Below are 25,012 nucleotides of genomic sequence, written 5' to 3' on the forward strand. Positions count from 1 at the left end.
TTCTCCAACTGACTGCTAGCTTGTCGGGAACAAAGAAAGATCTACAAACAGAACATGAAGTTGTACCAGACACGAAGTATATTGATTAATAAAATACCCAATTGCTGAGAGAAATCGAACGTTCCTTGCCTGCCGTGGCATCTGTGAGTAAACTTCTTGAGGTATCATTTGAGGTATTACTTCGAAGACATTGCACTCCTCATTGCTTGATTGGGAGGAGTACTTTCTCATCTCTTCGCTTCCAATAGCTCTTTTTGCCAATGCTTCCAGCCACTCTTCAGTAATAATAGTGAGAGCTGCAACTGGGCTCTTCTCACCTTTCTTTGTCAAGTCGGTGATAACCTGAAGCATGGTATCGACTTTTTGGTTAAAAGAGTGCGACGGCCTTTTGCTTTCTTCAAAACTGCCATTATCTGCACAAAGATGTAATTAATGATGCAGACACTTATGTATACAGTGCTCAAAATTACTGCCGGTCATCGGTCAATGGCCGATCATATTTGGATAATGACCGGTGATAGTTGCTAATTACCGGTCAAGGTGACCGGTCAACTTTTGTAGGTCATTAATTAGTGATGAGAAGAGCTATCCCAGCTCTATGAAGAGCCAATTAAGTGTATAGCTAGTCTACATAGCTATGCGATATTATATGTTAGCTATGTACATCATTTAGCACCATCTATTTAGTCTCTGTTCATGTGTTGGCCTCTGAATTTGTACTCTACAATCTATAGCACCGCCCAACTTTTACCTTATTTGTCAGGCCTCAATCATGTCTGCATGAGAGGGACAGCCCTGCATGTTTATCTAAGTCTTGTGAGAGGACCGTTTAGCTATTGTTGTGTTACTATGAAATGCCATAACATCTCTCGTGAATTATGATACAATCAGTTAAGTGGTCATGCTGTGTAAAGATTTGCTATGGTACATGGAACATGAGTACTTAATGACGTTAATTATGGTATACTAACATCTGTTGAAACTTCCGCGTTGCTTTTTGCCTTTCAATTCATTGTTAGAGCGTTATGTCTCTGGACCCAGTTGCGCAGTTTCTTTACCCAAATGATGCTCCGGTGACCCATAAGCCTGTGTGTGTGGGAGCTGATGGCAATTGCTTTTTTCGGGCTGTTGCAATGTTCTTGACAGGAAAGGAAGAAAATCACAAGCAACTCCGTCAGCAAGTTGCAGAACAGCTCTGCAACAAGCCACAGGCAATTGCAGCTGCTTTGATTGAAAAATCTTCGTCTTGTCCAGGTGTGAATCCTTCTTCACTCATTGCCACGTTTCTTTCTGATGAGAGTTACAGCGTGTTCAAAGCCGCAAAGGAAGTGGGAAAGGGCACTGAGGACAGTCTAGCTTTAGCTGTGGTGAAGGAGGGCAATGAGACAAAGAAATTTGGAAGTTGGTGTGGGATGGTGCAAGTCTATGGTGCAGCTGCAGCAATTGGTTGTTCCATCAACATGCACTACCCTGAGGTTAACCAACGTATCCGCCCCTTTATGAATACCATTGTACAACCTTTGGAATCTGCAACAAGTCAAAATAATGATATTCATATCATGTGGTCTAGCACAACTCAGCCAGCAACTCTTAAGGGAAATGTTCAACTCAATCACTTTGTGCCTTTGCTACCCAGATCAGCCACTAATCTCAGTTACCATGCCGAAAGTGACATTCCTGCCTCTGATTGCTGTGATGAGTCTGACTCTGACAAACTTGAATCTACCTTTGGCTTCAGTGATGATGAGAATGCCAGTGAATTTGTTGTAATGAAAACCCTTAGAAAATCAAGAAAGTCAAAGAGAATTGAACCAAAGTCATGGTCATTGTCTGGATTCCAACCTAAGAGCCCAAGGGTTTGTGCAATACCTTCGAACATGGATATTACAGTAGAAACTATGCATGAAGATTCTGGCATACCTGTTGACTCACACCACACTGCAGCCCAAGAAAGTCAAAATGGTGACAAGCCGGCATATGGCAATGCTTCTTGCACAACTCAACGTGCTATGGCTGCCACTGCTACTAAGCCAAAGGGTTCTGAAAGCAAGTCTTCCAAGATCAAGCAAACTCTTGATTCCTGGTTATTAAGTAACAAGAACAAACATGTACAGAAAGACCAAAGGGAGATTAGAAATAGTCATCCGATTACAACCATTCCAGAGCTTGCAAAAACACCAGTACGTCAAATGTGTCATCAACCACATGCAGACGTCATATATCAAAAGAAACATTTATGGGGTGGAAAAGAAGCCATGAAGCTGATTATCAAACTATGTCATGGCTTAAATGTGAAGTGATGAAAGATAATCCTTCAATGGTTGATATTTTGTGGTGTGAGGTGTGTCGAACATACCAATCTAAGGTATGTGGCACTAAGCATTTCTCCAGAACGTGGATTGATGGGTCAAGAAATCACAGAACCAACAATGTCATTGATCATGCTGGGAGTGCTCAGCATCAAGCTGCAATGTCCTACAAGCGAAAAGAAACAGCAAGAGAGAGGAGAGAGCCAGTGACGGATTACAGTGAGATTGCCAGAAGTTTTAAGATGAAGCCGGAGACCAAAGCAAGGATGATGAAGAAATTTGAAATATGTTATTTTCTGGCAAAAGAAAACTTTCCATTCGTAAAATATCCATCTATCTGTGCTCTTGAAAAACGACATGGTGTTGAGCTGGGAGAGGCATATTCAACTGATGTAGCAGCTAGTCACTTTGTGCATTATATTGCTGAAAGTCAGCGACAGCATTTCAAACAAACAGTGGCAGCACCTTTCTTCAGCATCTTGATGGATAGTTCAGCTGACAAAGGAAAAGTGGAGAATGAGTTGTTTGCAATCATCTATTCTGAGAGTGATCACACCTCTGAAAAGCTAATAACTCGAAGTCGATACTTTAAAGTACTGGAACCGTCTAAGGCTGATTCTGCTGGACTCTTCGATTGCCTACAAGAAGCTCTGAAAGATATGGGTATAAGAGATTTGATGAATCCAGAAAATGTGCTGCAAGTCAAAAATTTGCCAATTCTTGTTGGTGTGGGAACTGATGGTGCTGCTGTAAACATCTCAGAGATACGTGGACTAAAAGCAAAAGTTCAGAATGTTCTGCCATGGATTTTCTGGATGTGGTGTTTTGCCCATCGACTAGAACTGGCAAGCAGAGACGCTCTCTTCAATCCAGTATTTAAAGAAATAGATGAAATGCTTCTTAGGATCTATTATCTTTACAACAAGTCTCCCAAGAAATGTAGGGAACTGAGGGCTATTGTGAACGATTTGAAAGAAGTATACAATTTTCCAAGGGGTGGCAACCTACCAGTGAGAGCATCAGGAAGCAGATGGATTGTTCATAAGCGAAGAGCACTCCACAGAGTTCTCGATAGGTATGGGGCTTACATGAACCACCTAGCAAGCCTCTGTGAAGATGCTAGTCTTAGAAGCCCTGATCGGCAGCGTCTAAAAGGTTATTTGACAAAGTGGACTCATGCAAAAATAATTCTGTCCTGTGCCCATTACATAGATATTTTAGATCCCGCCGCTAGTCTGAGCTTGTCTTTACAGGAAGATGATCTTGATATCATTAAGGCAATTCAATCAGTACTCAAAAGTCACCGAGCCATGGAACAGTTGAAAGAAACTCCCTTAACCAATTGGTTTGCAAGCAGACGTGTCATGGACAATCTAATAGAAAGTGCAGATGACAAAATGACGTATCAAGGAATTGAATTACATCACTTCAATGATGTTGTTGTGAACAGCTGCAGACAGCAAGCTTCAAGTGATCTGAGAAGATTGGATGATGAATTGAAGGAAAGACTTTCATGGTCAGACACAAAACTTATGAGGGCTATTATGGTTTTCTTGGACACACAAGCCTGGTACTCACACAAAACCGATGAGTCTTTCTCTCATCAGCTTACAGAGGCTGTTTCAATGCTAGTTGAGAATTTCCGAGCTCCTCTCGAGGCCAAGGCTACTGATCTAGCAGCAATTCAGGAAGAAGCCAAGGAGATGCTTGACTATGCACATCAATATCTTCGAGTGGACAGAGATGGGTATCAACATGTTTGGTACCGCTTGGCGTTTGGACCTGACTGCACGCAATTTAGGAATTTAGTTGCTATTGCACAGCTCCTTTTCAGCTTACCGTTTAGTACTGCAAAAGTAGAACGCCTTTTCTCCCGCTTAAAACTTGTTAAAACTGATCGTAGAACAAGTCTTAGTCAGGAGACGTTATCTGATCTGCTAGAGGTCAGTGTTGAGGGAACTGAACTTGAAAATTTTGATTCAAGCGCTGCTGTACAGTTATGGTGGTCAGACTGTTCAAGAACTCGTCATGAAAGTCATCCCAAAAAAATAAAAATTGAATGCAGCAGCGAGACCATTCATCAACAAGAAGACACTTCAGCGATCAATGAGGCAACTGAAACAATATGTGAGGCAGAGCAGTCGGTATCTCTGGATGATTGGGACTCTTGGATCTTGAATGATGAGTGAAATATGGTCACAGTACCACAACTTGCATCGTCACACTACCACAACTTGCATCGTCACATGCACTAGCACAACTTGCATGATGTCAGAATAGCATCTCAGATCTGTAGTAACTAGTTATGTTCGAACAAATATGCTTATAGTGTGGTGTTAGAGTAAATTGCTTAATTTGATGTAAAACTGTAACATTATAAAGGAAAGCAGTTCACAGTTTGCTATGTTTTGTTAGTTACTGCAATTTTAGGTGCTTTCATGTTGTAAACTAATGCCTACTTCCTTAGTAATATGTGTATTCAACTGACTCTTGTTTCTTGGTTTATGATTGCTAATTAAATTAGAGATTACTAATTTTTGATTACTAGCTGCTTTTGATTACTAATTAAATTAGACGACCGGTAAAAAATTTGAATGACCGGCTAACTTCTGGCATTACTGGCCATACGGCCGACTAACTTTGAAAACTAATTTTGAGCACTGTGTATACGATATAGGACAAACAAGCATAGACGGACAGAAGTCTACAAATTGAATAAAGTCGTTCACACGATGAAAAATAAACGTTGACAAGTGCATCTATTTACAATAGCTCGACGTCTCTTTCAATCTATCACTGTACTCAACATTAAGCGTTCCATATCACACACAAACTGCGCAATCATCGCTGACGAGGTATAAGTTCTATTTAGCAGCCACAAATGTAGAGAATTTGATGTCATTCTTAGCAACAAAAACTAGTCTCGTTTAACGAGTTGTTAAATGTTCTTTGTCTCAAAGTGTTCGAACTGACTGACAGGACAGCAGGCATGCAAGCAAACAAATTCATTTATATCACAAATATAGCCATGCCTACCAAAGATTGAAGAAATTGATGTTTCACTCTCATTCGTTGCTCTCTTCAAAATTGTATCCCAAGATTCAGACTTTTCTCGATATTGATCAACGAGAGGAGAGACACAGAGAGCCGAATCATTGCGAAAGAATTCTTGTGAAATTTGACGAACGTCATTTTCATCCACATTCCATAATCCTTCAGCATCCACTGCTCCACCTGCAGTTGGATCTGGCACGTTGACGACTAACGTGTTGTGTAAACTTTCGCATTGGCTGCTAACTCTGTTGCTGTCCTTCATTTTCAAAATCTTGTCTAGAGTTTCTTGTGCAAAAGCCAACGTTTCCAAAGGACGATGAGCGAGAAGTATGTTGATGAATTGCTTCTGCTCGCTTTCAGAAAGAAGATGAACAGAATCAGACACTGGCAGACGATACTTTACTTTTTCTGGATTATTCATACGATGAAATATAAGTGCGACAACGTGCTCACACCAATTGGAGTCAGAATGTTCTGAGCACAACATCGAAGTAACACGTTGGCGGTCAAAATAAACAGTAGCAACCGTCTTTCTATTTTGGTTGTACCTATAAGTGCTGTTTTGAATTTTCCCAGTCAAACAAAATCCTAAAACAGTTAGATTAGCAGTTGCCTTACCCACACTTTAATTAAAAAACCACACATGATTTGCTTTACATATTTGGACACAAACTATATATATATATATATATATATATATATATATATATATATATATATATATATAATAAATATATATATATATATAATATAATATAAAGACCGAATTCGATCATGCATGCAAGCCATTTCCTACATTTAATAGCAAAACTCAAGAAAAATGCTTCAAACTAAAGCACGTGTGCCCACTGCCCCGGTCTACTAACGCATGATTTAAACAGACTTCGCCTGTCCTCATTGCGCACACGTTAACAGCAACTGTGCAAAAGTCTACTTCTGTACTTCTGTCGATCTTCTAATAGTAAAATAGTCTACGGCCGTGTTTCCACTAGCTGCACCTTAAACTAGTTTAGCTTAAATGCGTTTAAAACTAAACCAGTTCAAGAAAGCGACCGTTTCCACTAGGAACTTGCACATCCGGGATGTTGTAAACAAACCGTCTAGGAACGCCTTGATTTGAAGTCTTGGGCTGGTCTGCCACCGAGTCAGGGCAACTGTTGGTTGTTACTGATTCAGCATCTGCTAGTAGGAATTTGCATGAGGATGATCACGTCGACCAAGGACAGCGTCTTCTCTCTCTCCGTAGCTGCTGATTTCTTTCCCGTGGCTAACAACCCTTATATCTTCTAGGGCAATCCTATCCCAACAAAATAGTCAATATCATCAAAACAGCGTTTCAGAAGCCATCTAAACAAGCGCGATACTGTCACGTGACATTTAAACCTAAACCGCTTTGCTAAACCTACTTCGAAGTACTAAGAAAGCGGGTTTAGGTTTAACATCTAACTGGTTTAGTGCAGGTGGAAACAGGTCAACTGTTAAACCAGTTTAGCTTAAACCACTTGGTAAACCAGTTTAGGCACTAGTGGAAACGCGCCCTACATATATTTCCAATTGGAACAGGTTATTTGTCTCTGCTACTGGTCAGACCCATTAAACGTTGGCCAGCTTTGTTTTGCGAAGCCAACAGAAGTCAAAAAGGAAGTGGTTGGCTGCGCGAGGCTAAGTCAAGATATAGGTGGATAGATACATAATACATTTACTATGTGCGTCTATGTGTATTGCCTACGTGACTTCTGTAACTGATTTGTTTTGTAAGAAATCAGATGTTATTTTGTATCGCTGAATTTTGCATACAATAATACAATTAACTTCACTTTTAACGTGCTTTATGCTAGACCAATTTGCATTTGCTACTGGCGACAATGACAGATTTTTTATAGACATTGATTGCTAACGATATCGCTCATCTCCCATTAGTAATAGTAATAATAATTATATATTTTGCATAACAAAATATTTTACAAACACTGAAAGGAAAGTGGCAAAGGTATCAGCTTAAACATTCTTTGCAAATTTAGAAATCCCATTAGCTAACATAATAAAATAAAAATGTTAATTTATGTGTCACGTGGAATTTTTGAGGTTAGTACATCAATGCAGTTGTCATGCTGTTCTTAGCCACTCACCAATCTGCATTGCATCTTCCACAGTAAACTCAAGATTGTCTGTGTGTCTTGTAATTCTGGTTGGTTGCTGGAACAGATCAGAGAATTTGTTGTATCCTGTAGTTTTCCGAGATAGGTAAGCGTAACGTCTAATGAGACCCTTGTCAACGGGAAACGACGCCTTCATGACAGCCAGCTGAACTTCTTCGGCCATTTTCTTGCCTAGTCGCTGAGCCCACAGTTCTACTGCCTCAAAAGGCAATCTAGCTCCAATTACATTAGCCGCCTGCTGAGAGAGAGAACTGACGACACCCTTGTCGCTACACATTACTACTTCTGGTTCCTCCTTCTCCAGCAGACTACCGGTAACCTCCATGTCTGGGTCTGACTGATATGTTGGGCTATCCATATAACCTCGGTCAGTGTCACGGTCGTAGTAGTTGTAGCTATCATCAGGCTCATATTCATTTCCTGATGAGTCAAACATCATGGCTGTGGTACACGTGTACGTACAGTTCCGTTCGCTATCTAAACATCACGTGACATCAAGAACGGCTATCCCGTATAAGTATGTAGTAGTTTTACGGTATCCGTAGGCGCCTCGCGTTGGTGAGTAACACGTCCGTCTACTAAAAAGCCACGCTTTAGCTAGACAGTACACGTATTTGTTAAAACACTCAGTGGCGTAGCTACGGGGGTTTGGGGAGGTTCGGTTCTCCAAAGCTAGCTAGAGACGTGGTTGCTCAGAATGATTTTAGGTACATAACTATTCAGTTCCAAAATGATACGTTGTCAGTTTGTAAATATATACGTATATACATATACAGTTCTTTCAATGCTTAAAAGTAGAATGTCCTCTTGCTGAAGACTATCATAGAGCCAGGTGGTCGCTGAGAGAATGTGATCGCTGGTACAGATTTCACTGTATGCGTCAAAGTAACCCTTCCATTTATGGCGACACAAACTTCCAGGGAACGCTTTAGGTATAGTGGCTGCATCTGGCCTACCATATATGAGGATGCAAATACAGATGATGGTAAGAAAGGAAATACAAGACATTAATTAATAGCTCAGAGTTGTAACTAAATGTTAATTTATGTAAAATGATATCTAATTTAATTGATGTATTTATGATTGCAATGTAAACGTTTATACTGAGTCTTAACTAAGTATTCTTTTAATACAAACCGAAAGCTGTATGTGTGTTTGTATGCATGTATGCATACATTGACTGATAAGTCATCCGAAATCGGTTGACTTATATTACCATCGTGTATCTACCGCCGCTATCATAGACAATGTTACATCCCACTGTCACTGAAATCTTGTCTAGATCCCACTGCAACTACGTGCAGTGATATCACATGCAGTATACCTAGGAAACATCAATCCAGTAAGTTTCAAACTGCACTCGAGCAATCGTAACTGCATTACAAGTTCATGTTGGTACACTAGTATTGGGAAGAACTGTACCCCTGGTCTCTCCATACCTACGCCTCTGTGTCAGAAAATAAACAGTCTCACAACTCTCGTCTGTTATATAACCTTTCTTTTGACATCCCGTGCCCGTGCTTGATTACGTTGCTAGCTATTTAGTTTCTAGTTTTGTGTAACACTATGTATATATTTATAATATGCATGCATATGTGTGCAAGCTGTTGTAACGTACTATAAATGTATACAATTATGTCAGCGTTTGCTCTCGTTTGGTTGAAAAACAGTCGACAACATTAAAAATTTAATAATACTGATGATGATATACTTCAGACAAAATACAAAAATACATTTTAGACAAAGTACATTAATACATTTGCAGGTTATCAGACAACCAAAAACAGAAAATTATAGAAATTCAATCAGAACAAATGCACGTACGTAATTGTTCCATTCAGTAATCAGAATAAAAGACTAACTATTTATATCAATTAATAGACGGTCTAATCAAGTCTTGGTAAATATGTCTCTAGTTATCTTCCAGTTGATGTGTGACGTTCGACGGACTCGCAGATTCCTGCACACTGACCTTGTCCAATCCGAGTGTTGTTCTATTGACCGCTTCACTAAACTGTAACGTCAACTGGCCTGTGTTCATGTCCACATCGAAGCCAACGAGACGCGGTCGCGTACAGTCTTGAATATAATCATTAACTCTGAGTCCGTTATTCACATCTCTGGGTATTAACGTCTTGCCGTCCATGTCCCGGATACCCAACTGGCTGCAACTCAAATACGTTGTGTTAGCAGACGTGGCCAAACGCGGACATTTCTTGAGATTATTCACGTCGTCTGTAGATATCTTCACAACCAGGACGGTATCGTCGCCTGTCTCTTGCAGTGTCGAGCTCGCAGTCAGAGTATACGAATTAGCTACATCTGGGACAACGCTACGACCGTTCTGGAACGTAAACGCGAATGCCCGGAAAGACGAACTATTGACGTTCTCCGAAACCGTAAGAGTCATATTAGATTCGTTCGTGTCTAAGTCGTAAGACACCAAGTAGGGACGAGTTCGATCGGAAGTAAGCAATTCAGTCTGAAGTGAGTTGTTGATGGGTCTCTCGATCAACAAGTTTCCATTCATGTCTGACACAGCCAGCTGAGTGGCCGAAATAAGCGTGTCCGCCTGCGACGTTGCCAATCCCGTCAAACGTTTCAGCTCGTTCAAATCGGTCACAGACATATTCACCCGTAACAAGGTAGCGTCACCACCTTGAAGAATCCCGGATGCTAACGACACTCACTCCGACGTGCTAGACTGATCGTTGCGAATAGTAATGTGAGTGACATCAAACGAAGACGCATTTACGGGTTCACTAAACTGCATGTCAATCACCCCAGTGTCGACATCCAACGCGAAACTCACCAATTCAGGTAAAATCGAATCTTGAGTGTAGCTGTCAGCAGACAATGCTGCTGCAGGAATAATCTCTTCTATTTGTTGATCATTTATATCTCGAATGGCAAACGCACTAAGTGATAAGAGAGCGTTGACCGTTGTATTACCGTTGGGTGTCGCCAACTGTGTTAGTCTCTTGATCTCGTTAGAGTCGACGTCGAGTATCTCCACGGTCACGACGAACGAGTCCACAAGTCCCGGATCGCCGCCGGTGAAGGTGAACGTCACTGTGTCCTCGTCGGTGGAGTTGGACAGCAACTCGATTTCGGTCATATCCAGAGATGTAACGTTAACGTTTTCCGAGAAATTGAGCGTCAGGTATCCCAAGTTCATATCCAAATCGAACGACTCGAGAACCGGACGAAATGTATCGAAAGAATAGTTGGCGACCGTCAGGGGGGCAGATAGTGGTATTTCAATTATTTTGTTACCAAACACGTCCGTGACACTATCAGCAGTAATAGACAGTCTAGTCGTTTCCTTGGATACAGCGAGTTGCGGTTGTTTTTCCAGCTTATTAAGGTCATTCTCGCTATCGTGATAACAATAACGGAACGGTCAAATCGGCTCGCTTCACTCGTTTCCGTCATCGCAAATGCGACAGACGAATTTGAGTTAGACAAAATAGTAAACAGAGTGACGTTGATAATGCTTGCATCGACGGTCTCTGAGAAGCTCAGTGTGATAGTCTCCCCTCTGAAGTTAATATCAAATGAGTCGAGCGTCGGTCGAGTCGTGTCCGTCGTGTAGTTGTCGACACCGACGGCGTTGATGCCGTCGAGGCGCAGAACGACGTACCGCCTTTTCATATCGACAATCGACGTGTTACTCAAAAGCATCCACGTCCGCATGTTTGACAGTCCGATTCGTCGCGCCTTCACGTTGTTCAGGTCGTCGAGACTGATATTGAGTGTGATCTTGGGGCCGTCGACGTTTGCCCGTCAGCCGCCGGTCGACGAGAGTGTATTGATCGGGCGGCGAGTCGACGTCGAAAGACAGCTGGAGAGTGATGGCGGTGACGTCGATTGAAGAAACGTCAACGGTTTCGCTAAATTGTATGGTTATTTTCACGAAATCACCTGAGCCCTAGAAACTATAATTTTAGCTGATTTAGATTAGATGAATCGTTTCGTAAAAATACTATATGTCTGACGGGCGTATCCTGTTTTGACTAAGAATGAGTTGCGTTGTGTTGCACAAAGTAGAAATTCTAGATGCTATAGATACGGTTACACCCAACATAAAAGTCCATAGTGGTATGCCCTTGAGATCGGTAAAAATCCGCATCTATGTCGCATGTACTCTCACGTTATCAAATTATTTTTCCAATAGGTGCCATAGTTCTTATTAATTAACCGCCCACCAACCATTATAAAATATTACATATACACACAGCCCTTAATGCTTCGCTTGTAAAACGCCAAAGATAAAAATGTCACAACTACCATAACAGCTGGATGGAGACAAGAACATCTACGCAATATAAAGTTAGTATATGGTGAACAAAATGTCCAAGCAGCCACATAGTCCATCAATTCAAACTAAGATATCTAGCAACATGCGAATTTAGTCCAAGTTGTCATAGCCGTAACAGTCCGAAATTCAAAACATTCTGTACTTGTTCCATCGCATTGATTTGCCATCTGAAAATATGATATAGTACACCGGTAACTTTGACAGTTTACGACATCGGATTGTCTTGTTGACTTTGCGGCTGTGGTGGTTTCGAGTTCCTTTTTGCTCTAGACCTTCTAAATTCTTGCATAACTTCTTGGTACTGACGACTGCCTGGAGATTTTTTTCTTTTCCATTTTGGCTTTGCTAGTAGCGTCTCAAAATTAAATCCATCGTCTGGACATACCTGACACAGAAACTCGAGGCAAACAAAGTCACAAATGCAAGGAATTCGATCAAGTGACTTGGCTCTTCCCATGAAATATCCAGACGGAGGAGAACGTTTGCAGAAAAATAAAAATTCAGCAATTGAATACTTAGATCTAGAAACAATAAAACTTGATAAAGTTATCAAATACAAATATAGTTACTTTAAGATTCTAACTTTCGAGCCAGTTCTTTAGCTACATGAGTTGTAGTGAAGAGTTTGCAAAATATTGTTTCAGCACTAGCGCTACTCATGAATGTACGGTGAGCACGAAATATGTCTTTCAACGTCAGTAAAATAGAAGACTTCAACAAAGGCGATCCGCTTGCTGGTACTGCTATTTCAATAGGGTCTTGCAATTTGCAACATACCTCGCAAATAGAAACCACAACATACAATTATGGCAAGCATCTATCTATCTATATATTCATATTTGCATTACAATCAAGCAAACAAACAAACACAGCCCCTACATAATATCATATATTTGATCTAATTAATACGCATTTGTATATTAGTATCTATCTGTGTGTATGCAACAGTTTCAGGCCCGTAAGCTGGAAGCCTTGAGGTTCATGCGAACTGACCACTCAGCTGTGTAGGTCCGCATTTGATCCAAACTAAGCAATGTACAAGACCCAATAAGTCGACGTTTCCTTTCTCAATAGCAAGGTTTTTCAAGTTGACATCAACCGAGGAACTGATTCGTTTCTTTCCTCCAGCTTTTGTTTCAGTAGACTCCAAATTGCTTGATGTCTAGCTTGCATTTCGCTTCCGCTACTATGGTAGTCACAGTGTAGCAAAAGGGCGTATAGACACCGAACTCACTACCAGAATGGGAGACTGCGTCACGTCGGACGTCGACACATCGACCTACGGTCAGCGACTGGACTGGTGTCATAATCGAAGCAAAGAGCGGCGGCATGTGGCGAAACAGAGAGAGCACGAAAAGTGCCGCAACATTCGGATATTTGATGGTAGAGTTGAAGAGATGACGATATATATGATATACGGATGTTTTGCTCTCAAATATGTTCAAAAGGGTCATGCATGCAGATACTAAATTCTGTATACAATGGTCTTTTCAATTAAAGTAACAGTTAATGTTAAGTGCCAATAAAATCAGGCGGAATAAATATGTATGCAAACTCTGACTGTTACAGCTGCCGACTGCTGCTAGACCCCGGCCAAAGAACGGGTATTTTTACTAGTGTCTATGAAGAAAATTCTTTTCTCAAGCTGATTTGCTTTCGTCGAATTTTGATAAAACGCGCAAAAAGATAAAACTACATAACTATGAAAGTGGAAGTAGAAGCAGTTAGGGTTGCGCTGTAGGATCTCCAAAATTGGCAAGAACAACTGTTGGGGTTCAATTAACTATATAAGGGATATCGTAAAAGGCTAATGTTGACCAAATGTTGGAGGTCCATGTTTTTCTCAGTCCCATGTCTAGCGACACCACTTTTAGCGGATGATGTAGTGGCATGACCACTTGCGCAAGAGACAAGCGTGTGCAAGAACAGATACTACTTTCCGTTTCAAATAGTTGCAGAATGTTGACAACGTATGTTAGCAACAATTAAGTATGGACGCTGATCAGAATCCTGTAAAAAAAGGAAGAAAATTCTCTCAAGAGAGAAATGGCTCATCGCTGCCTACGTATAAGGTTTTGTTGAGATACCTGTATAGTCCTTTAAACAAAACAAACTTTTAGAAAACGATCTATTTAATGGCGTTCAAACTCGCCACGTCTATGCACTACTACCTTCATAGAAAATATGTGATCTATTATAGGTACAATAATAGCACCTTTTGCCTCATCGGTTCCTGTCAGTACTGCTGCCAGCTTGTCTACTCATCAAGTCCAATCTGGGTTTTCCCAGCTAACCCTTATGGCTTCTCCGCAATCTGTAGCCTGTGGACGCGCTTGGTAGCAGCGAAATGAAAATAAGGACCAGTAAAACACGCACTCACGCACACGAACAAACACACGCACAAGGAAACGTACACGCGCGCACACACGCAAATAAAGACGCATACGCACGCAAGCACGCACACAACGCACGCACACAACGCACACACGCACGCACAGACAGACAGACAGACAGACAAACAGACAGACAGACAGACAGACAGACAGACAGACAGACAGACAGACAGACAGACACACACACACACACACACACACACACACACACACACACACACACACACACACACACACACACACACACACACAAACACACTATTACTTGTCACTAGTATTCAATAATTCTTACCTCAATAAGGAAAACAGTTGCAATTACTGGGTCAATCCAATCTTGCAAGAGTACAGTGATGAGATCCGTAACTGCCTGCATTTTATTGCATTCCGTTGCTTGTAAATGTGTATCACGTGCAACTAACACGTCGTTGTCAATGCGAACTGCCAAGGCCGCCAAACGCAAGCATCCCAATATAGCGATGTCTTCAGAATTCGAGTATCCATAATAGGAATTCCCATGTATATTGTTGAGCTCGACATAATTGCCAGAGATGCTGCAGTGTTGCTGCCAACGTTTTAGTGCTGCTATACCCACTTCCATTTGCTGATTTAGAGTAGCCATTTCAGTACCATGTTGAAACAAAAGGAAAAGAAAATCGTAGCAAAGATTTTGCTGCAAATCAGCAGCGTCTGCCAGTATGTCAACAATAACATTGTCGACTATTGCTAGATTACTAAAGAAAACTAATACAGAAATTGAAGCAAAAAGCAAAATGCAACGTATACCTTGCTGTTTCGTATAACTCATAGCTGTGTGTTCTAGACAGCACGGTAGCGCAGTTAAGAAATATATCTTTGACGGTAGTAATCGCAAAAGTAGCACATTCCTGTTTTCAAACAATGTTTATAGTCAAAAAACAATCTAAACGACTATATTTTACCTCTCGCTTAGATAAGAAAGATTTTTGAAATTCTTTGTGACTTAGAAAATAGGTAAATAGTTCTTTGGCTGTAATAAAATTATCCCAGTCCTTTGCAACGACTCCCTCTAAAACTGAAACTGAGCCAACGTCTTTAGCGACATCTTGCAATAGCCTATATAAGCAGCGCAGATGAAAGCTATTTATTTCATGGCATCTGCATGCTTTACATACTTGAGTATTGAGTGTCTGAGTCTATCCCTTTCTTTCATAAAGGCCTCTACTCGCAGAAGATATAACAATAGATCTATCACAGTTAGCCGCTTTAGCGTACATTCTGCTCGTTCCCGATTTGTCAATTTGCAAATCACAACAGATGGTATTGAGGAGTCTGTTGTGCCTCTTCTTGACTTTTTCACCAGCTCTGCGATCGGCGATTCCAACATTAAAAGTCGTTGTACAATTTGCATATAGTCGCTATACGCTCTGTACATGTGTGAATATCCAATGGTATTAGGCATCTTGTCATATAGAGCACTCACGATTTCGAATAAGTCTGTGAGATAAACGTTAAGGTGGTTTTCATACAACGCAGGTTTTTGTGCATGCTCGTTGCTCTCCCGTTCAGCCATTTTGTTGTCACTAATGGACTGCCTTGGAATCCTGTTTTGTAATAGTTGCAATAAAGGTTCGGTTACAGATCGAAATACAAGACTAAGGCTTTCGTTAGACTGTGAATACGTTTCGAACGCCATAAGAGTAGAAGCAGCACACTGAGTTTCATAACAACTGAAATCAACAAAGGTTGTTTCAGTCAAAAGACTGACTAAAACAACAGTTTGCTGTCTTAGAGCTGCAACTGTGGCTGACAGTAATTGCCTTTGTTCGTCGTTGCAGCTGTCTTCAAGCTCGGGATTCAACAAGATTGCGCAATAAAGAAACAGCACCGCAGTAGAAGGTGCGTGAAGATGTGAGACATTTCGTTCCAGAAAGGGAGCCAACTGACTGATCTGCTGTGGAAAATCATCAGTTGTTTTACTCATGTGTTGACAAATCGCCGAGAAGATTCTATTCTTTTCTCTAACAATTTGAGCCTGCAAGAAATATTAAATTGTCATCATTTTTAAATACACATTGTTATAATATTATGTAAAGTCTCTATAATTAGATTTTTAGAGAAAGCGTTTTAATATTTCAGTTAACCACATTGATCATTACGTCATAGGGCAATAACTTAGCTAATATTTAGAGCCATTTTTAGTTGTTGCACAAACTTTTGCAGATAATATTCATTGTCAATATCTTTATTTAATGAAATTACATGGATATTGTCCCACTACGTAGATATAACTAATAGCATTATACGTCTGGTTGCTATAGAATGCAATGATAGTTTTGTGTAATTTATATAAGCTTAATGTCGTGCTCAAGTAGATCAGTCTCATTCGTAAGGTCTTTTGTAAGCACCGGAGGCAAATTCTGCCTTAGAGGTGCTTAGACCATCATGGCTGTCTATACAGAAGGCATGAGTTTACGCAGGATCCGACTGGATCTAAGAAGCACTGTTTTTTGGACGTGCTGGAGGTCGTGATGACCTGCAATAATGTCCAGCCACTGTGCAATATCTGCGTGCACTGTGCCCAACACTCCCAACACCACCGCAACAACCAGTGTCCGACAGTGCCACATGCGACTTACTTCCAACCGCAGGTCACTGTATTTCGTCAACTTCTCAGCCTGTTTCCTTGCGATGTTGCCGTCAGCCGGACAACTCTTATCAATAAGGAGACAATTTTTTGTCTTCTTATTTCTAAACAGATGTCAGGACGATTAGCACTAATCTTTCTAACAGTAGGAATGGCTATATCCACATCACAATGATGTCGTACGTCTCTATAAGCCTATCAGAATGATGCCGGTACAATCTCCTCTCCACTGGAACCTCAAAAGTACGACAAATGTCTTAGTGAATAATAGCGGTCACCTGATTGTGTCGACCAAAGTAGTTAAGGTGCAAGAACAATATATGCAGCCTGCCAAAATGTTGTCAACTGTCTCAAGGCCTACACTGCACAAGCGGCAAGTGGGACTGACGTCTAGATGCAGAATGTTGCGCTCATAATACCGAGTCTGCAACAACCAGTCTCTCAGTTGCAACAGGAAGATTTTGTTACTGTAGCCATCCGTAGGTCTCTTTATGTCCACAAATGGTTTCTCAGTGACACACCGATACTGACCATGCATACGTTTTTACCCCGGGACTGTACAGGAAGAGAACTGCCGCACGTACAGAAATGTTTTGCATCTGTCTGAGGCACTTGCTCGAAGACACCATCATACAGAATTGTCCCAATTCAATGCAGGCCCTGCGACTTGCTGTCCTTAGAGAGACTCCCCTGCAGTCGTGCAGCAAACTGACGGGCCATGCGTTGGATCGAATGAGAGAACCTCGTAGTATCACACTCCTGTACCATTAGCATGAAGCGACGAGAGCTGCAGTGAAGATAACAGTCCAACCCTACAATACACGACTGATACGTCGACTCGATCTGTTGTAACCGTCGACCGCCCTTGGTGCACGGAGCGTACAGCCGGTCAACGTATGCCGTAGGATGGTGAACAGTGTGCATACAGAAAATTTTTCTGGGCCATCGATCAGATCCGTGCTCCTCTAACGAATGACATCAAAACTGTAAGTAAGAACCGGCAGTTCAAACCCGTTGATGGCCAGAATCTTGTTCCAAGAGTACAACTCAGTCCGAAGAACCATCTTAACTCTGCAAAAGTTCTCAAGACGGAGTGTCTCCCGCGTAGTGCTGTGCTGGATGCCGTTACTCTCGTCATCACGCAAGCACTTGTAGACTTGACACGGTAACGGGTTCCAAACAGTTGATGGTGTCCGTTTTTCCTACCGTCACCCCAGAATTGCGTCCAGTGAGCTTGCCGTTAGAATACTTGGACAGACCAAACTTTATCTAGATGTTATCAGAGAAGGTACAATCTGTGTGCAACAACCCTTTCACCTGATCAGGATTTCTGTGTCGCTATGCCCTTCCATGACGGGCAAATGGGATCTTTACCTCTATCTGGGCGCCCACCAACCAGGCAGGTAAGAACAGCAGGGTAAATGTTTCTGTGTAGTCTACACGGCGATGAATGAGTAGCCAATTCGATGTAAATTGCAGGCATTACGGTAACGGTGAACTCGTAAACAGCACGCCTAGTGGACGTCAATGACCGCCAGGAAAGCGCTGAACGTCATCGTCAACGAACCGTTCGCCAGACCACAAAACTCCCCAACGAGTGAAACGAGTCATAGTCTTATGAATAAAGCTGGAGAACCATAAGAAAAAAGGCAGACAAGTTTCGCTAACCACTAAACCATGGCCAATATTAATGTAGTTATATTATTGCAATTAATATTATTTATTGTAATACTTTTAGTATTATCTATGATTGCCATTGTAGTTATATTACCTGTTCTATGGATGAAGTCTTCTCAATATCTAGTGGCAAGACAACGCACAGCAGTCCCAGAATCATAGCTGCTGGCGCTACTAAAGTTACAAGATTCACTTTCGAATTCATTTCCATTCCTCTTGATCCTGGGGAAAATGATTTATTGATCCAAGGTGCCATATTCCATGTATACCTGGTAGACCATGCCCACGAATTTTCTTCAATGGTTTTGAAGAAAACATTTAAAACATTTATCAAGCCAGTTTTGCAATTCCTTTTCCAGAATGACTCGGCGATTTTTTCGTGGCATTGAACAACTCTAGAAAACCGTTCATATTCTGATTCTAGTGACGGTTCTATAACTGGATCACAACCGCTGTTCTGATGAGTGGTAAATAAAATTGGACGAAATGTGTTCATAATACAACTTCTTGCCAGCATATCGGCAGCTTTGTTCATTCCGTTGTCTATTAGACATAACACAAGGTAAGCAGCCGTGTAGAGTACTTCACAGCCAGGAAGAGCAGACGCCAATACGAGAGATTTGCTGACAGAAACGACATTCTTTGACACAGCCCTATAGACTTCACAAACAGTTGGATTGAGAAGATCTGCTATGTGTTGAAATCTGTTCCATTCGTAAAGGTTATCGCAAAGGACTTTACCTCCCTGTGAACAATAGTACTCCGTTTGCCTGCTCTCAGACTGCTGTTCATTTTCCATGTTGGTGAGAGCCACAAGAGTGATGTTGTCAAGCTTTTGAGCCAAATTATTCAGCTTGCTTCGAATCCATGATACCAAATCATCATCAAAAATCGATCCAAATGCTACTCTTCTCCAACTGACTGCTAGCTTGTCGGGGAAAAAGAACGGTCTACAAACAAAACATACTTGTAGTTAATGCAAGAAGTATATTATTGAATTAATTCAAATACTCGATTGCAGAAAGAAAGCCAACGTCTTTCCTCCGTCGAACCCGTTGTGATTGAACTTGAGGTATTTTATTGACAATATTGCATGCTCCGTTGCTTGACTGACTGGAGTACTTTTCTATTTCTTTCTTGCCAATAGCTTTTCTTGCTAATGCTTTTAACCACTCTTCGGTAATGACATTGAGAGCTGCAATTGGGCTTGTCTCACCTCTCTTTGTCAGATCGGTGATAACTTGAAGTATAGTTTTGACGTTTCTATCAAAAGAGTACGACTCCTCTTCGTTTTCTCTAAAACTTCCATTATCTGCACAGTGACTGTAAATAGTAATGCTGACAATTACATTGCTTTTGACAAAGGAGCTTAATTAAACAAAAGTAAACGACTAAATTTAATCTTATCGCGCTACGGTAAAAATTTTTTAAAACAGCCGATTTTCCCAAGAGTTACACACAACCAAAGTAACGTGCATGCAAGCATGCAAATTTTATATGCATGGAAATGATATATACATACCAAATATTGATGAAATTGGTAAATCAGTTTCATACACTGATCTTTCTAGAATGACATCCCAAGACTCAGGCTCTTCTCTGTATCGATCTAATGGAGGAGAGATGCCGAAAGCAGAATCCGTCCTAAAGAAATCTTGTGAAATTCGACTAACTTCTTTGTCATCCACACACCATAGACCTTCGTCGTCTACTGCTCCACCTGCAGTGCAATCTTGCACGACGACAACTGACGAGTCATTCAAATCTACGTCGTTGCTAGTAACTTTGTTGCTGTGCCTTTTATCTAGCAGCTCGTCTAAAGTTTCCTGGGCAAACCCCAACATTTCTAAAGGACGTTGAGCGAGCAGTATATTAATAAATTGCTTCTGCTCGCTATCAGAAAGACGTTGAACAGAATCAGACACCGGCAGACGATACTTGACTTTTTCTGGACTATCCATGCGGTAAAATATAAGTGTGACGACGTGCCGACACCATTTGGAGTCATGATGTTCCGAGCACAACGTTGAAGTAACACGTTGACGGTCGAAATAGACAGAAGCAACTATCTCATTTCTCTTACTTCCGGAAAACGATTGATATTTTCCAGTCAAACAAAATCCTAAAAACAATATATTAGAAGTTATTCTACTTTTTCTTAATTTTAGAAAGTGTCTCTAACCATATAATGGGGCTGGAGCCTCATGGGCGTAGCTAAAACTGTCAGGGCTAGACTTTACTGTGTTACGGGACACGCTCACTTCTTACTGGCTTAATTAATTAAAGGAAAACTTCAATGAAAATACAACGCGATCTCAAACTGTAGGCTTTATCGCGAAACTTTGTGCTGCGCTACTTTCAGGCAAACAGTCGTTTTGGGGGTAGCGGAGAAAACAAGGGTTAGGTACGTAATTAAGCGAGTTAAGCTCTGCCTACACCAAATCGCCTGCGTGGCTCAGTTCTATTGCCTTTAAACTACACGAAAACTAAAGGAGAATGGTAAATATAGAGGGGTCTTGTGTTTTAAGGCCTTCGAAGAGCTCTCCATAACGAAAGTAGGATGCTAGAGGCCGTTTTCAAGCAGCAGACTTGACTCTCTCCTTCCACAGAAAATAAAGCTAACGCAATAAAAGTCAGCGATAAGTAATTAGCTTCTGTCTTCGCTCTATTGATCTGCGAGGAGAAATGCACGCACAACGTTCAAGTATGTCAAGGAAGCGTAGACGTTCTATTCGAGAAACCTGCGTAGGCGTACACCTCTGTTCTGCTGTTCTCTAGTCCTATTACTTAGCAATCCGGTGTGGTCAGCTTTAGCGATCAGCATGGCTTCTTGATGCCTCATGAGCCGCGATAGAGGATTGAATATCCGGAAATGACGAAGGGGCGGTATATTGCCATGGTAACGAGTCTACACACTGCGTAGAGTGTAAACACATTACGTACTACAGTACTAGCTACACCGTTTACATCATTGCGCTCGGGTAAAATTCTAAAGCTCAATCAAAGCCATTCTGAACCTGTAACACTTCGTCCAGCCACTGTTTGAAAGGGGCGGGTCCGCTTACTCAGATCTCTCCAAGAGAACCTCATATTTTAACCTACTGAATGTTTCTCTTTGTAGAATAATAGAACAAAGGCTAACACTAATTATCGTTGAGTGGTTATTGCGCTAGCCTCATCTTCTGTGGGAGAAAAGGGTCAAGTCTGCTGGGAGAAACGGCGTCTAGCATCCTCCTAACTTTCGTTGTAGAGAGCTCTTCCAAGGCCTTAAAACACAAGATCCCTCTATAGTTATCATTTACGTTTAGTTTTCGTGTCGTTTATTGGCAATGTAACTGAGCTAAGCAGGCAATTCTTTTCGAGTAGGCGGAGCTTAGCGCCAATGACGTTGGACCCTTGCGCATGCTCCGTACATAACCCGTGTTTTCTCCGCTACCAAAGCAACTGTTTGCCTAAAAGTAGCAGCAAGAAGTTTCACGATAAAGCCTCCATCTTTGAGATCAGGTTTTATTTTCTTTGGAGTTCTCTTTGATGCATTAGCTAACGCATCCAGGAAAAAATATGGTGCAAACTTGGACAATTTAAGCAAACTGAGACCCCGAACTGACTAAAGCATAATGGGACCCCAAACTGATCGTGATGAGTTTCCTTTTCTATTATTTGTCTAGTACTCTTGTGAAACTTAGGGCAGTGCTGGGTTCCTTTGCTTGGCGGTAAACCTGTTGTGAACAGCGATTTCTCAGTCGTTTAGTCTCTGCTTTGGAAAAGTTTGTCATCTATTGTTAGTATGAGGGGACGCTACAGCACACATGAGGTGAGCCTGGGGCACTGGCACTCTTCTCAGCACTGTTTTCGTAGTTGCGATTATCTAAATTGTGTTAATTAAGCGGCCAAGCGCAGTACACTGCAAAAACCCAATGCAGTCAGTAAAGGTGCAGCCCTGCCTTGTTCATAAAATTCATCATACGAATTCGGCAAAGGTTCCTCCAAAGGTTCTCTCGATCCATCTATGTTTGCCACTAAGGCTGTGCGAAGAAATTCACGCTTTAAGACAACCCTGTAGAAGGCTGAAATCTAAGTGATACAATTCAGTGTCTGTTGCTCCTGCTCTGAAGACAAGTCAGGAACATGAACATCAGTCGGTGTTGCCTAGACGGCCCTGATTTGGTTCCTCTAGATGTTCTGTCTCTAATGCACTATCATCTTCTCCAATTAAGAGTTTCAAGCTCGTCTGAGTCTACCTCAGGTCCGTCTAGGTATGGCAATATCTGCTCAAATGAAGCACCTGCACTCTCTGCCATGACTGCAACTATGAAAACAGTGCTGAGTAAGGTGCCGACTACTTAGAAGAGTGCCAGTGCCCCAGGCTCACCGCATGTGTAGCGTCTCATACGAATATGACAAACTTTTCCAAAGCAGGGACTGAGAAATAGCACTCATTTTTGGTTCAAAACAGCCAAGCAAAAGAACCCAGACTAAGTTTCATAAGTGTACTAGACAAATAATAGAAAAGAAACACATCACGATAAGTTTGGGTCCCAGTTTGCTTTAATCAATAAATCACAACGTGCTACATAAGTCTCACAAACCTTACCTTGAAAAGTGCACAGGTATCGGTCTTCCTTGCTAACCAGCAATGATTTAGTCCAAAAGCAACATACGGGTACTTAACACGCCCACTCAGGACATTTCAATGTTTTATTTCTCCGTTGCGGTAGAAGTTTGTAGTAAACGGTTGGTAGGTAGGGGTTGTATCATAACGTGACAGCTGTCATCTGAGGGATTGTTGATTTTGGTGAGAGTTCTCCTTTAAACACGAGAGTAGGAATGTCAGGAAAATAATTTTTGTCACATTGTTTGATAGGATCCATAGGAATAAAGGATGTCTCAGTTTACTGTGCGGCACAATTAACAGCGCATTTCTAAGCATTACGTATTTAATTTAAGACCGCCTAAAAATGATGGGGCTATAGCCCGCGTCTACCCGCGCTACGCCGGCGGCGCGAAGCCCCCTAGTTAATTAATTCCACGTTTTCAATCTCGCCACCCCCTACTCCTCAAATTGCTATTTTATCGTATGAGCTATCTGCGATATTATTACCAATTGCTAAATCAAATCGTTTCTAGAGGTATCATACATGCTGAATTGTATGTATAAAAGCATGACCAGCATCATGAATTCCCTCGTGTCAATAGAGTCTGTAGATTTCTTCAGTAAGACAAAATACTGTAGATGGTGAGTCATGATGGCAGCTGTAGTGGCAAAAGTGGTGTAACGTTGCGAACTACAGATGCTGTTTCCGTCGCTGCTCCCCTCCCCCTCTCCTCCCCTCTCCTCTCCTCCCCTCTCCTCCCCTCCCCCTCCCCTCCCCTCTCCCTACCCTCCCCTCTCCCTACCCTCCCCCTCCCCTCCCCTCTCCCTCCCCTACCCTCCCCCTACCCTCCCCTCTCCCTACCCTCCCCTCTCCTTCCCCCCGATTTCTCTTTCTATATAGACAACAGTTTGCAGTCCAACTGATTTTGCAGACTATCCAACCAGTCTTGCCGTCTATGCAAGTGATCACCAGATCTCAAGGAACGAGTGTCCTTGTCTTAGGCTGCTGCGAGCAACGACGCAAAGTGAAACGACCTAGCTGGTCGATAGCAGAGACCCGCCTACTCAATAAAAGCTGTCGATTCGGTCTAGGGAAACGAAAATAGTAGACGCGTAAAACTGAAATAACCATTACCTGCGTACCATTAACCTAAAGGTGACGATAAAACGCGTAGGTACCATGCACACTACACCACAACGAAACACATCACCAGACGTACGTGTTAGCTACTCACCAATCTGCATCGCATCTTTTACAAATTGATCTGTACGTATGTTTCGGTGGAACACCAGATCAGAAAACTCAATGTCGTCTAATCTGCTATAGTAGTCTGTCTTTCGAGAGACGAATGCGTACCGCCTAATGAGGCCTTTGTCCGTAGGAAAAGACGCTTTCATGACTGCTAGCTGTTCTTCGTCGCTCATTTTCTTTTCCAGCCGCTTAGACAACATTTCTACTGCTTCAAAAGGCAATGTAGCTCCAATGACAGTTGCCGCTTGATCAAAGAGAGAAAGGACCACACCCTGCTGGTCGTCAGACATTCCTACTGCCATTTCTTTCTCTTCTAGATTCATGTCCGTGTTAGACCGACAATCTGCACTACCAGTTAAGTTGCGTGAACCACTGTGATAATCAGACTCATGTTCATTCTCTGATGAGTCGAACATTATGTACCGGTAGAGCACTCAACGATATCTAGACTTCACGTGACATCTGAATGGTTCATTGTCCCGTATGCTTGATAACGCTATATTTAGACGAGTTTCGTAAAACGCGTGCTTGTTGACACGTTTGTTGCTTCATTCATTTACCGAAAATTCGTTACAGATCTCATATCACCTTGCATTCAACGTCTGATTTCTTTGGTACATGCGGTTGCAT

The 25,012-nt window shown here is 41.8% G+C and overlaps 6 protein-coding genes across 6 annotated transcripts in view; 2 read left to right on the forward strand and 4 right to left on the reverse strand.

The window, feature by feature from the left end:
* Window positions 1-7,991, reverse strand: part of LOC134193697 (uncharacterized) — a 14,336-nt gene extending 6,345 nt beyond the window's left edge. Inside the window, exons 1-4 of the mRNA XM_062662534.1 lie at window positions 7,493-7,991; window positions 5,346-5,837; window positions 98-413; window positions 1-41 (exon numbers count right to left, since the gene is read on the reverse strand). The exon at window positions 1-41 is cut by the window's left edge and continues 818 nt beyond it. Of these exons, the coding sequence (XP_062518518.1) occupies window positions 1-41; window positions 98-413; window positions 5,346-5,837; window positions 7,493-7,961 (1,318 nt within the window). The 5' untranslated portion in view covers window positions 7,962-7,991. The remainder of the gene's footprint in view (window positions 42-97; window positions 414-5,345; window positions 5,838-7,492) is intronic.
* On the forward strand, window positions 1,026-2,134 carry LOC134194310 (vertnin-like). The gene is made up of 2 exons (XM_062663237.1): window positions 1,026-2,046; window positions 2,115-2,134. The coding sequence occupies exons 1-2, from the start codon at window positions 1,026-1,028 to the stop codon at window positions 2,132-2,134; spliced, it is 1,041 nt and encodes a 346-aa protein (XP_062519221.1).
* On the forward strand, window positions 2,215-4,498 carry LOC134194311 (uncharacterized). The gene has a single exon (XM_062663239.1). It carries the CDS (start codon window positions 2,237-2,239, stop codon window positions 4,496-4,498), a length of 2,262 nt encoding a protein of 753 aa, XP_062519223.1. The 5' UTR covers window positions 2,215-2,236.
* A 1,443-nt stretch (window positions 7,992-9,434) lies between the features above and the next one.
* LOC134193698 (uncharacterized) lies at window positions 9,435-10,173 on the reverse strand. The gene has a single exon (XM_062662535.1). The coding sequence runs from the start codon at window positions 10,149-10,151 to the stop codon at window positions 9,435-9,437; it is 717 nt and encodes a 238-aa protein (XP_062518519.1). The 5' UTR covers window positions 10,152-10,173.
* A 1,503-nt stretch (window positions 10,174-11,676) lies between these two features.
* LOC134194167 (uncharacterized) lies at window positions 11,677-15,737 on the reverse strand. The gene is made up of 6 exons (XM_062663079.1): window positions 15,388-15,737; window positions 15,175-15,328; window positions 15,020-15,120; window positions 14,529-14,967; window positions 12,427-12,620; window positions 11,677-12,364 (listed from the first exon to the last, which is right to left on the reverse strand). The coding sequence occupies exons 1-6, from the start codon at window positions 15,672-15,674 to the stop codon at window positions 12,049-12,051; spliced, it is 1,491 nt and encodes a 496-aa protein (XP_062519063.1). The 5' UTR covers window positions 15,675-15,737; the 3' UTR covers window positions 11,677-12,048.
* On the reverse strand, window positions 15,679-24,798 carry LOC134193699 (uncharacterized). The gene is made up of 6 exons (XM_062662537.1): window positions 24,366-24,798; window positions 20,059-20,658; window positions 19,548-19,848; window positions 18,631-19,486; window positions 15,763-16,247; window positions 15,679-15,709 (listed from the first exon to the last, which is right to left on the reverse strand). Exons 1-6 carry the CDS (start codon window positions 24,796-24,798, stop codon window positions 15,679-15,681), a joined length of 2,706 nt encoding a protein of 901 aa, XP_062518521.1.
* Between the last annotated feature and the right edge of the window lie 214 nt (window positions 24,799-25,012).

This window comes from Corticium candelabrum, chromosome 18, assembly GCF_963422355.1.
Source record: "Corticium candelabrum chromosome 18, ooCorCand1.1, whole genome shotgun sequence".
NCBI lineage: Eukaryota > Metazoa > Porifera > Homoscleromorpha > Homosclerophorida > Plakinidae > Corticium > Corticium candelabrum.

Bases quoted from the DNA above. Each gene is read 5' to 3' on its own strand.
- LOC134193698 (XM_062662535.1), bottom strand. From the start codon at position 10,151: ATGTCTGTGACCGATTTGAACGAGCTGAAACGTTTGACGGGATTGGCA.
- LOC134194311 (XM_062663239.1), top strand. From the start codon at position 2,237: ATGGGGTGGAAAAGAAGCCATGAAGCTGATTATCAAACTATGTCATGG.
- LOC134194310 (XM_062663237.1), top strand. From the start codon at position 1,026: ATGTCTCTGGACCCAGTTGCGCAGTTTCTTTACCCAAATGATGCTCCG. The intron at 2,047-2,114 runs GCAAGTCTTCCA...AAACATGTACAG, and splicing joins TAAGCCAAAGGGTTCTGAAA to AAAGACCAAAGGGAGATTAG.
- LOC134194167 (XM_062663079.1), bottom strand. From the start codon at position 15,674: ATGCCTAATACCATTGGATATTCACACATGTACAGAGCGTATAGCGAC. The intron at 15,121-15,174 runs GTAAAATATAGT...GTTTGAAAACAG, and splicing joins CTTTCTTATCTAAGCGAGAG to GAATGTGCTACTTTTGCGAT. The intron at 12,621-14,528 runs GTAAGAATTATT...TCTATTTGCGAG, and splicing joins CAACTGTTTTCCTTATTGAG to GTATGTTGCAAATTGCAAGA.
- LOC134193699 (XM_062662537.1), bottom strand. From the start codon at position 24,798: ATGTTCGACTCATCAGAGAATGAACATGAGTCTGATTATCACAGTGGT. The intron at 20,659-24,365 runs GTGAGTAGCTAA...TATTGTTTTTAG, and splicing joins AAAAGATGCGATGCAGATTG to GATTTTGTTTGACTGGAAAA. The intron at 19,849-20,058 runs GTATGTATATAT...GTCACTGTGCAG, and splicing joins ACCAATTTCATCAATATTTG to ATAATGGAAGTTTTAGAGAA.